Consider the following 11,826-nt stretch of genomic DNA (forward strand, 5'->3'; position numbering starts at 1 on the left):
CCCCCCCCACCCCAGCTAGAGAAATCTGGGGCTGTGCAAAGCTGCTAAGCCAAGGGAACGCACCCAGGGAGCTGCCCTGCCAACGCAAAACTGGTTTAAAAATGGGTGCGAGATACACGGCTGCAGCTCCATCACGACATACGAGGTCTTAGTAACAAAGTGAAATCGCCGCCACAGCACTTACTATTAAGTGACTACGTGGGAACACGTCTCTAGTTGAAAATAAGCAATTAAGCGGTGAGCACGCGCTGCCGGAGAGCAGAGACGGGAGGAATAGACGCAGGGAAGCCAAAGCAGCCGAGGAGCTGCAGGAGGAGCCACGCGTGTCCCGAACCACCCTAGGGACACGCGGGGAGAGGCTGAGCCGTAATGCGGGCAGACAGGGCAGGCGTGTGGCAGCACAGGTTGGATTTGTAAGAGGGATTCTAGGTCACATCCCCGACCCCACGGCGTTGGGTCCTTGCAATTTCCTAAAAGTCGCGTAGCCGGCCTCGTCCCGGGGGCTGCAGTTATTGATCTGGATTTTGTCAAACCAAACCCTGAGCTACACCTTGTAGTAAGTAATAATATGAGTAATAAAACCAAGGTGGAACTTCTCTGACATCACTTAAACACACTAAACTAGTGGATTAGCTCTACTTCACTAGAAATGAAGTTCATCCGCTCTCCAAAGCAACGTCGACAATCCTTAACTTCAAAATCAGAAACGAGTGACTTCATTGCCCCACTGGCTGTCTCCAGCTCCCGTAACGTGACAATATTCTCTCCCAATCTTTCCCTCTCGGCTGTGGCAGCGAGTCCGCGTGCACTCCGCATGGGTCTCCCCCGTCCGTTTGGGCATGAGTTTAGCCAGATTTCCCCACTGACCGAAATCCTCGGGGATGTGCCACAGAAGTCATCTAACCCCAAAGATAAGCTGAGTGCAGTTGTACTTACACACACAATAAGTTTCTGACACCAAACCTCCCCTAAAATCTTAAAGGATCTCGAAAGGAACAAATACATCTGTAGGCATGCTCATCGGTTAAGATCAAAGCACTGACTTCAGGAACGATTTCTATAAGGTTTTCCCAACACCAGATGCTAGATGGGGTCTCTCATTCACGTCTAATCCAAAATACTAACTCCTGTTCTAACCTGTCCACCAGCCACCAATGGATCGTCCATATGGGACATAAGAGCTATGGCCAATAGTAACTGGGCAAACATCACCTGGAGCCACAATTACTCTGCAGGAACTGACTTTGTGGTTAAGTATATCACCAGTAAGCATCAGATCGCGTGGGGACTCTACAGGGTGGCGACGCCATTAGAGATCCTGCCAGCTCCCACGGTTACAACCTATTACCCGGCCCTAATTCCTCCGTATGGAATGATGCTCTATGGCCAGAGGAGGGAGGATGGGAGAGGAAAAGGCAGGTCACGGCTGTTCAGAACGTGCCAGAGCTCAGCCTGGTGACTCGCAAATGATCCCCCCTCTTGCACCGACTGCCGTGAGGTGTTTATGAAACACAGATGAGCCAGGCTATTAGTTTGTGAACTCTTCATTGAGTGGGGCTGTATGCGGTTGCAACGTAAAGAGCCTTAAATACATATCTATAAAAGGGGATAAAACTTTAAGGGAAAACAAATGAAATCTACATAAATTGGAGAGCAGTTTTAAATGCCTTTGCAGATGGGCTTCTTGAACCTGGAGTTGGCAGAATCCTCTATGATCCCAAACCTCCTGTCCTATCAGATATTGTTGTCTCTTACAATTGTAAGGCTATGTACTTAGTCTGGAAACTCAAAGCCAGTATCTCGGGTTTTAGTACTTGTTTAGAAGGATGTTTACATGTTGTTGGTTGGTTGTTTTGTTTTTTATAGATAGGCAGTGATGACTACTGCTTATCTCTGACTTTATTTCCCAGCCATTTCCGCCCTCACATCATCTGGTATACCAGTCTTAAATCGGCATTTAAAATAAACTAACGAGGTGCAATCATTAACAGCAAAACACTTTAAGTCATTTACAACCTTGCTTAAGAGATGACCTTGATTTCTCCTTGAAACAATTGCTAATGCGCAGCCAGTAAGGCTTTGGCTGGCAGCAGAGGCTGGGCTGGGCTCAGCCCTCCGTCTCCTGAACTGGTTCCATAGTTCAGGATACACATCAGCTTTCTGAGCCCTAAATGACAAGTATCCCCAGCTCCCAAACCACCCACTGCCAGCCCTGGTTTTTCCCCAGGACACAAGCAGCGTGCTTCTGGCCTCAAAGACACATTTCTCCCTCCCCGCAACGCTGCTGAACGGGAGGCACACACCTCCAGAGCCACGAACCAAAGCCCCACTGCAGGCTGGCTTAGAATTCAGAGGTTTAATGCTCAGCACTAAGCTCATCAGCAAACAATTCCCAGCACAGTATGAAGAACAGGTCATCCTTGGATAGAGCCTGGGAGCAACCAGCCCACGAGCATCCCTCCTTGAGCTGAAGGGCTAAACCCTCCTCGTCCCCAAAAGCACAGCCTGCCAGCTGGGTGAGCAGTGTCGCATCTTTAATGCATCATCCAGCTCATTCAAAACCTCCTTAACCCACCAGCAAAACTGGTGCATGGGTACCACTCCCAAAAGCACGAGAATTGGCTCCTTCACCGAGTCCTGCAGCACCTTCACCCAGCTGAACAGGACCAGGCAAATTCCAGGTCTTTTGTGCTAAACACCCAAATATCCAGACCTGAGGCTGGGCAGATAAAGGACCTATCGAGTCTTAACAGTAGGGAGAGATCTGAATAGCTATGGGTATTTTTTCCAGTACGGCAAGCAGGGATGCAGCAAAACCCACGCCGTATTCCTGCATCACTGATTTTCTTCTATTCTTCGTGAGTAATAATCACGAAGCCGTTAATAGCTCCTTGACCATCGAGCTGTATTATTCCTGCTCAGCGGCTAGGGCTAGCATGATGCATTGCCTGCGGTGTCAACACGGTAATCTCTCCGAGCCTCCTACGGCTGGGTTTGATGTGCGGTTTCTGTTTCTCAGGTAACAAGACAGAGAAATCTATCCCTGTTAAAGCCCAGACCCCTTCCTCTGTGCAGCTGGCGAATCTGACGCCGGGAATGATGTACAAGCTGTGGGTGTTCCCCATATGGTCTAGCCCCAGCGAGCACTCGTACATAACCTTTACCACCAGCTCAGGTGAGACGGGCTCCAGCCCCGCCGCGGGACGCGGTTCCGAGGCATGTCACATCCATCACCGCCGACGGCATTCGCGTGGTGGCGGGAGGTGGTTTGACCGTGACTTGCATGGAACAACCCTCATCCGACCCAAAGCAGCTCCCCCATCTCTGCCTTTATTAAAGAGCCCCCCCCAGCATCGCCGGGAGGTGGCACGGAGGAGGAGAGCCCCAGGAGGGGATGGGAACCCCTTTGAAGGAAAGGGTCTTTACGGAGGGTGGAGAACGTCCTCCTGGCATCGTGCGGCTCTGCTCAAAGCCCCATCACTGCGTGTTTGCACTTCCACACGCGCGTTGCTGCTCATGGGGATGGTGGTTGCTTCAGCCCTGGGGAGCACACACCTGACCCCAGGCTGGGGCAGTGGGGAGATACTGGTGATGGTGAGGGGCAGCACTGGGAGGAGGTGGAACGTGGTGTTTGCAGAAGACCTGGGTCAGAGTCCTGCATAGCACACTCACAGGGCTTTCCACCCTCCAGCTATGTTTCCCTGTAGCACCGCTGCATTTAACAGCAGAAGCGATTTTCCAGGTTTAGCACCTGAGTGATTTTTACAGCTCTCTAACTACGGGCTTCCCACACTTCCCCCCCGAATGCCAGAGCAACACGGTTATTGACAGGCATTGAACCGGGGTTTATGCATTTATAAAGCTTCACCGTTTGCACTCGATGAGTTTCAGTAAATGAAAACAGCCGTAACGTCCTTTGCGTTCACCCGGGGGTTTTGCCGTAGGAATCTGCGCACAACGCCTGCCAACGCGCCGGTCTAAATGCTTTGCTGAGAAAACACGGAGCAAGCAACACTGGAGCAGCCCACACTGATAGATGTAGTAGGCAGAGGCTGTGATTTTTCAAAGAAATGAAATTATTTTGCTCAGATCCAGCAAAAATAATGTTTTTGCTTCTGGACCCTCCCCAGCTCAGCAATCACCATGAGTTCGAAAGCCCCCAGACCCATACTGTGCAACGTGCCTTTCTATTTCCCAACTATTCCTAACTGCTTCCCCGTCCGGACCCATCTGTTCTTTTCTCGTCTGCTTTTCACCAACTTTGGGATCTGGGGAGAGAGGGGGAAGCCCCCAGCACAACAGACACAGAGGGGCAGGAATCATTAGACAGAAAAAGGGGAAAAAAAGCAACATCCTGGGCTGATGGATGCTGGCAGTCTCAGCGTATCTATTTTCGGTAATTGAGGGGTTCTGACTGATATTATCATGATCTGTTCTTTTCTCGTCTGCTTTTCACCAACTTTGGGATCTGGGGAGAGAGGGGGAAGCCCCCAGCACAACAGACACAGAGGGGCAGGAATCATTAGACAGAAAAAGGGGAAAAAAAGCAACATCCTGGGCTGATGGATGCTGGCAGTCTCAGCGTATCTATTTTCGGTAATTGAGGGGTTCTGACTGATATTATCATGGAGACTGGAGTCTCAGCATATCTATTTTCGGTGATTGAGGGGTTCTGACTGATATTATCATGGAGACTGAAGGATGGGCCACCTTTGTCCCTGTGATAAAGGCTGACTGGTGACCCGAGCCCTGGCACTGAGGATGGGCCACCTTTGTCCTTGTGATGGAGGCTGACTGGTGACCCGAGCCCTGGCACTGTGGGACACACAGAGCGATCGCTGTCCCTGCATGCGGAAACGCTGCAGATCCATTTCTTCGCTGGCTGGATACTGCTGACACGAGCGTTCAGCCCTCGCTGACAGTCATATGCCATCAGGAATGCTCTTGACAAAAAAAGCACTGTTAGGTTTTTTGGTGGGTTTTGTTTTTTAATGTTTTGGAAAGAGCTACTCTGAAGGTTTCTTTGGTTCGAGGGCAGATAAATTAGTGTGGCTGCAGGACACTGCACTCCAGCTTTGCTTCTCAGTACCTGGCAGCTCAATAACCCACCAGAGCTCCTTCCAGGAGGAGAGGACACTTTAGAACTACAAACATACCTTAATGCAAAGAGGTCTTCTAAATTACAAAAAATAATTCCCCAGCCTGTACAAATACTGGGAAGAGGATCGTGCAAGGCTGGAGTTAGCAAGACTTTACATACCCCACGCTCTGCTTTACAAAGACAAAATTTTTTCTTATAATCTGTTGGTGGAACACAGCTTTCCTATTGGCACATAAACTACAAGTGTTAGATAACGTGTTTTCTGCCACAAGATTATAATTAATTTAAAAAAAAAAAATTCCCTGCAGTTGCATTTCAAATCAATACCTGTTCGATTACACAGCTGCTTTCCGCTCTCTCTCCTTGACATTGGCCTTACATTAAAGCAAATCGAAACATGCTCGCTGACAGCCATGTACTTAATCTTCTCTCTCTGAATGCTGCAATGACAGTCACTCGTTTGCTCTAAATACCAGATTGCTGTGACTATAATTTTGTCGTCATGTGTTGCTTTTTTGGGAAGGATGGCAATTATACCTCTACCTTGGCAATAGGCAGTGCCACCATCCTACTGCAAGACCCCCTGGTGACTCGGTACTCAAAATCCTCCCTCCCTGTACAACTCAGCCCAAATCCGTGTCACGGCACAAAACCCACCTCTTGGGCTGCTTTGGCATTTTGTACTTTGCAGACCCCCTTAGGACTGGTTTCAGTACAAACCCCATCCCGTCAGGACTGCAATTCCATCTTTTTCCATTTCCAAGCTCTCCAGGAAAGCTTTCCTCCCCAAGCACTCAGCTAATTGAATCCAGTTCTCAGCTCCACTCTGTTATAATCTTATTCTCTCCATTATAAAAAGTGCATCTTTGAGGAGGATGTAGCTCAGGTTGTACTAAAGGTAAATATTAAATGTGGCAGCATTAGAGGGGAAAGCAGCAAGAGGAGCCAAGGCAGCTGCTTCCACCTGGCTTCCCCAGGAGCTCGGGGCTGCGTTCAGGGTCTGACATAATTTCTTTAGCAAATGGTACTTTCTCGTCATTCTCTTCTTTTGTCTGTGAATTTCCTTGTCACAGTTTGGCCACGATTACCTACTGGCAACAGGGCTGAGCTTTCATCCCAAGGAAAGCACCTTTTCTCTTGTGCTCAATGTTGATGGAATAAGTACGCGCTTATGGTCCTAAAATGGTGTGGGTTAGGAAAGTTTGCCAATTCAACCCATTTTTCAAGTTGTCTCTTTCCCAAGAGCCTTTCATTCAGAAGACATTAACAGAGGACCATCTTTTGTGCTTTCTTTGCGAGCACCATCTTGCTTATCGGCACCAAAAAGGATGCGCGCGGCACTGGCCCGCCCATTCCAGACAAACCCCCGCTAAATCCCCATTCAATCCCATCCAGCTCCGCTCTCCCGCATTCCTACTCTCTCTGTTTGCACTGCAGTCTGGTTAAATTTAGCCCCCCCTGCTGCGCTGAAGGTTATTTTCTCCTCTGCTCTGTCTTGCTGCATACAGAGTGCATGTCAATGAGAGCCCGAAAATGGCAGCTCGGTGCTATTTATAGGACATGGATTTGTCTGTCTGACCGTGTACAGAGCTGCAAACAAGAAGTCAGAGTACGTGAGGGAGGACACGGCCGGTAGCGTTGTTTAGGGGACACCTCCTTGCTCAGTATTAACCATCTTCATAGTCAATAGCCTTGGGAGCGTGGTGGAGGCAGTGGGATAAAAGAGTTTGTCCTGGGAGAACAGACTTCCCAGCGCTATCAGACCACCTCTCATCTTTCTAGGACCCAGCTGTCACTCCTCCAAGAGCTGTTCCCACCGCTGAGCCCTCCTTGTGCATTGGCCAAGTCTTGGGGAGCTTCCACAAGTCCACCCACGGCCACCCAAAGGCAGGGTGACCCTGGTGGTGGTGGCAGCAGAGCCACTGCCCAGCACCTCCACAGCTCGGGCAAGGCTGCCCCGGGTGATTCGGGTTTCCCCAGCCCCTTCGGGGCTCAGCACCCCTCGGATCCAGCGCTGCTGCTCAGCATCCCTGCACACCAGGGATGGACGCGCTTGGGCACGCTTCTTTCAGACCTTGTCACTTCCAGGGCAGTTTTCAGACACAGTAAATGAAAGATCAAATCTGTTACCCAGCTTCTTTTGCCATTATTTGCAATACACCTTTCTCCCTGGTCTGTGCTATGTTTTCCTTTATGTTGTGACCCTTTGCTGTTTGCAGCTCCTGCTAAAATGTTGAGTTGACCTATCACCACAAAAAAAAAAAAAAAAAAAAAAAAAAAAAAACCCAGAGATGCCTGTGCCTCTCAGATAACCAGGTCAATAGCCACACAGATACACAAAGGCAGCACTAAAGATAATTTCTAAACTGGTGGACTGACTCTTACTATTCATCTATTTCCCTCTGTGGTTCTGCTCTGTCCCTTATAGTTGTGTTGTGTTTTTTTTTCCCATTTTCCTCCCAGCTTATACCAAGAACCAAGTAGACATCGCGACGCAGGGCTGGTTCATCGGGCTGATGTGTGCCATAGCTCTCCTGGTGCTTATTCTGCTCATTGTCTGCTTCATTAAGAGGAGCAGAGGCGGGAAATATCCAGGTAAGAGCGTTGCACGGCAATCATTCGTACTCATGATTTAAACATCTCCAGCCTTCCAGGGGCCAATCAAATTGTATTGCTCTCGGATAGATGCTTGTGATTACAAGGGCTTTTCTTTCTCTGTGGTGGGAACACTATTATTAGTGGAAGCATTTCAGTTAATTAAAGGTCAGGCGAGGGCTCTGTGCAGGCTTTTGGCTGTGGAGCTGGACACTCCCCCTATGCATGACCCAACATCAACTCTGCAGGTTTGCTTGTCCTCATCTAGAAAAAGATCGTTTCAGGAAAAAAAAAAAATCTCATTCAATTTTTGCAAAGCAAAGATAAGGCTTAAGAAAATTCACCAGTTAATGAATCCTCTCTATCTGGAGCGCCTGTGCCCTGGTGCCACTGCAGCAGGACCCTTTGCCAGCCCTCCCAGGTGTGGGTTTTTTACCAAGTCAGTGAAAAGCTGAACTTCACCCCATGGGGCTTTCACAGATAGCCTCAACACCAGCTGCTGTTACTGTCTCATAAAGCTTTTATCTTCTGTACCGCTTCCTAACGTGGATGCTGGGGATGTGCTTGTTTACAGTACGAGACAATAAAGACGAGCATCTAAATCCTGAAGACAAGAATGTAGAAGACGGGTCGTTCGACTACAGGTATTCTTCCACTGGCATGTGTACCCCGTGACCACGGCTCCCATCCGCCCTGCTCCCACCATCACAGACCTCACCGCTCCCCACCCCACGTAACCGCAGCACCACGGGGCCACACAGCCTCTCAGTTATTTCTCCCACCTTCCTCCTCCTGCCTCCTTCCCTCCCCAAGTCCTTTACCAAAGGAAATATTTCCTGCCTAAATCCCTGGAAGAGGAACCAGGGATGCTGCTGAGGTCTCCTCCTGTCCCTGTCTCAGCCTGGGAGGATCAGTCCAGGCAGGGAGCTGGGACTCTGGCAGCAGCTGCCTGGGACACAGCTCTCACCACGGGCAGAGCAACCTTAAGGACACTCCTAAAAAAAAAAAAAAATTAAACTCTGAAGCAGCCTGAAGATACTTAAGGTATAGCACCCTGTAGCTCAGCCACTCTCCTACCCATAAGACAATATCCAGAGGAGAAATGCCCAAAGTTATGTTGGATCAGCCCTGGAAGCATGCAGGAGCACTGATCTGGAGGTCTGCCTGCATTCCAATCGTGGCTTTTCTGTAAGGTCCCCAAGCAAACCCTACAGAAACACCCTGCGAGGGCTGCAGCACAGCCTAGCAGTGGTTCTGCTAAAACCACTCATTTCCCCCACCTCACACAAACTGGCATCCTTTGAAGAGCAGCTGCACCCATTTTTACTCCAGGAGAATTCCCAGGATGTTTCAGAAAGGGGCAAATGCTCCCCCAGCCTGCACTGTTGGTGGCCCTGCTGCTGTTGGTGGTTGCCTCCGAGGAGCAGGCAACGATGTTGGGTCTCGTTGGGTTTCCCACACTTGACAGATGATGGGGATGTATAACAGCACACCCAGCTTGCCCTTTCAGCACCTAAAATAGGCTTCACTTTTCTTTAAAGAATTAAAATGCACCTTTCCATCTGAGCTGGATCCAAAGCCCCATTAGGCTAGCAGGAATTTTTCCTCCTGACTTCAAAAGGGGAGTTAATTAAACCCCATGTCATTACCAACACCCCTAGCATTACAAATGGAGGCAGCAAAGAGAGGAAGAACTTATTTACAATTCAGTAAGAGATGTAACAAGACACACGTGTTTCGACAAAGACTGTAGAGGAAGTAAAATTGATATAACTGCCTGCACACAATACATAAATGGAAGTAGAACAACTGCAGTCCTCAGTCCAATCACATTTAAACTTTTCGTAGCGTGGTAGCTCTGTGTCACCAGCGACTTTCTCCCAAGCATGCCCTAAGCCCAAAGCTCCACGGTCTTCTGGTAGAAGAATATACAGAATACAAACACACCCCAGCACGTTGTAGGAAAAGGCACCTCTTCCCAGGCGTGACTCCCCACGTGCAGGCAGTGCTCCCTGCACAGACACGAGCCACAAGCATCACCGCATCCCACACAGCCAGCAGCCATGCCTCGACCAAAGCAAGTCCCCTTAATGCTCCGAGTCATGACAGGGATCCCCTTGGTTCCCAAATTTGTGGGATGGTGTAAATACCATGTAGCAAGCCTGAAACTTCTCATCACCCAGTAGCTACCCACACATGGCCTCCCCCACCGAGCTTCTGGCAGTACGCACCCAGTTCCAGAGATCTGCTTCTCAAGAGTCTGTTGAGGTGGTTGCAGTCAAGACCTCCTCATCCTCATTGCTTCTAAGGCAACTACAGGGACCACTTGTCTTGCACAGAAGGCAAAGCAAGCTCTGGGCATAGATGGCAGCATTGCATCTCCTGCCCAAGCACCATCCAAGAGACTCTGCCTTCCAGGCAATGGGAGGGATGGGGCAAATCCTTCATCCTACTGCACAGCAGCTTCTGCTTAGCTTAACTTCAAACTTTTATTGACAGCCCCATTCCCAAAAGTTTGCAAGCTAAAGGCAGAGGTCAGTAGAAGGGCAACAACCAAGCTCCAAGACGCTCCCACATTTTCTATCACACAGTCCCATGGACTAAATGGAGGAAAAACCCAACCAAACAAGAATAACAACAAAAAAATCCCAACCACTCATAAACTTTGCCTGCTTCCTCTTGGGAACAACAGGTTTCCTGGGAGAAGTAATAGGAGGCTTCCCTCAAGGAGGCAGAAAGAAAGATGAACCTGAAGGATTGATATGAAATGCTGTTGGCTGATTAAGATTCAAAATGATGGGGATGGTAGGTGCAAGGAGGGTAGCAATTAGTATTTCAAGCAAGGACAGGAATTGAGCTGACACGAGTTCTTCATTGGTTTCCCTCCCCACCTCCACATAGCATGTCTGATATGCTCTCATCATATCTCACGTCCTTAATGCCCTGTGCATGCAACTTTCAAATCTCTGCAGCCTATAATTAAGAGATACTGTCACATCTTTCTGTTCCACTAACAGAATAATGGTTTTCCTGAGCAGAAACTAAGCTGAGAAGCTTATTTTCAAAGCAGGAGACCATTATCCTTGGACAATGTTCTGTGCCGGTGACTGTGCCTCATTATACCAAATGTTTAAGCTGCATGTGGGGGAGTCAACTGGAAACCCTGGCTGCTGGGAAGGGAAGGTTGAGTGGTTTTACCTTCTGGGCTCCAGTTCAGATTGAGGATAGCATCCCGTGGTACACGCTGCAGGCAGTGCCAGCTTGACCTGCATGGCCCATCTCAGCAGACAACAGGACAGGAGGACACAGAGCCATCCCCTGAGCCGAGGGAGGGGAGGAGAGGTCTGGCAAAGCAGTGTCAGAAGGTGTAGGCTGGTCAATAGATACCATGACACTGGTGCATGGCTAGATGATGAAAACCCAGCAGCAGGCTGGGGGGGAAACACAGCAACCCATTCTCTTGGCCCTTGTCCTGATGCATGTCAGTCCTCAGCAGCGACCACTGTTCCCGACACCCACTTGCTGAAGGACTTCAGCCACAAGCCCTTTTTGAACAGCCCAACAGCAAACACCCCATGTCCCACCCACGCCATCCACCACTGCTCCGTGGGAGCTTTCTTGGGGCAGCCAACGGGGCTCATCCAGCTCTGAACAATTATACTGGCTCCATTTGGTATAACGAGGCAATGAGCTCCATGAGGAATGCAGAGACATTTCTTTTTTGGTTTTTAGCACTGCCCCTGTAAATGCAGACCTCATCATATCTCTCTCTGATCAGGCTCTTTCTGCTTCTCTCTGTTTTATTCCCATTCTTTCTTCTCCTTTTCACCTGGTCTATCCACATGGACCATGAAGGTCTCTTGAAAGGTAGGACCACGTGCTGCCAGAAGTCCGGCACATTTAGCTTTTTTTGTTTTCCTTCCTTCTAGCTATTTATTTCTTTATAGCTGAAATTATACCTTCCCCTCCCTATCCCCGTGTACCTGCCTCCACCTAACACATTAAACAAGATCCCTCTGACTCCTGCTGGCATCAGGGGTACCCCCATGTCCAGCGAGTTGCATCTTGCTTGGAAAGGCTCTAGGGGCTGGGGGCACCCCTGAGCCCCAGCCCGGCACCCCCAAGCCTCC

General features: G+C 49.4%; 1 protein-coding gene across 7 annotated transcripts in view; it reads left to right on the forward strand.

Moving 5' to 3' along the window:
* NFASC (neurofascin) overlaps positions 1 to 11,826 on the forward strand; it is a 48,299-nt gene that overhangs the window by 34,079 nt on the left and 2,394 nt on the right. For 2 of the 7 annotated variants that reach the window (XM_010073499.1, XM_010073501.1), the window contains 3 exons: positions 7,565 to 7,696; positions 8,271 to 8,340; positions 11,552 to 11,563. In XM_010073499.1, the coding sequence (XP_010071801.1) occupies positions 7,565 to 7,696; positions 8,271 to 8,340; positions 11,552 to 11,563 (214 nt within the window). Of the gene's footprint in view, positions 1 to 1,148; positions 1,266 to 3,019; positions 3,176 to 7,559; positions 7,697 to 8,270; positions 8,341 to 11,551; positions 11,564 to 11,826 lie in introns of all 7 variants that reach the window. The other 5 variants (XM_010073503.1, XM_010073504.1, XM_010073505.1 and 2 more) reach the window with 3 other exon arrangements.

This window comes from Pterocles gutturalis, unplaced genomic scaffold (assembly GCF_000699245.1).
Source record: "Pterocles gutturalis isolate BGI_N339 unplaced genomic scaffold, ASM69924v1 scaffold18632, whole genome shotgun sequence".
NCBI classification, from domain to species: Eukaryota; Metazoa; Chordata; class Aves; order Pterocliformes; family Pteroclidae; genus Pterocles; species Pterocles gutturalis.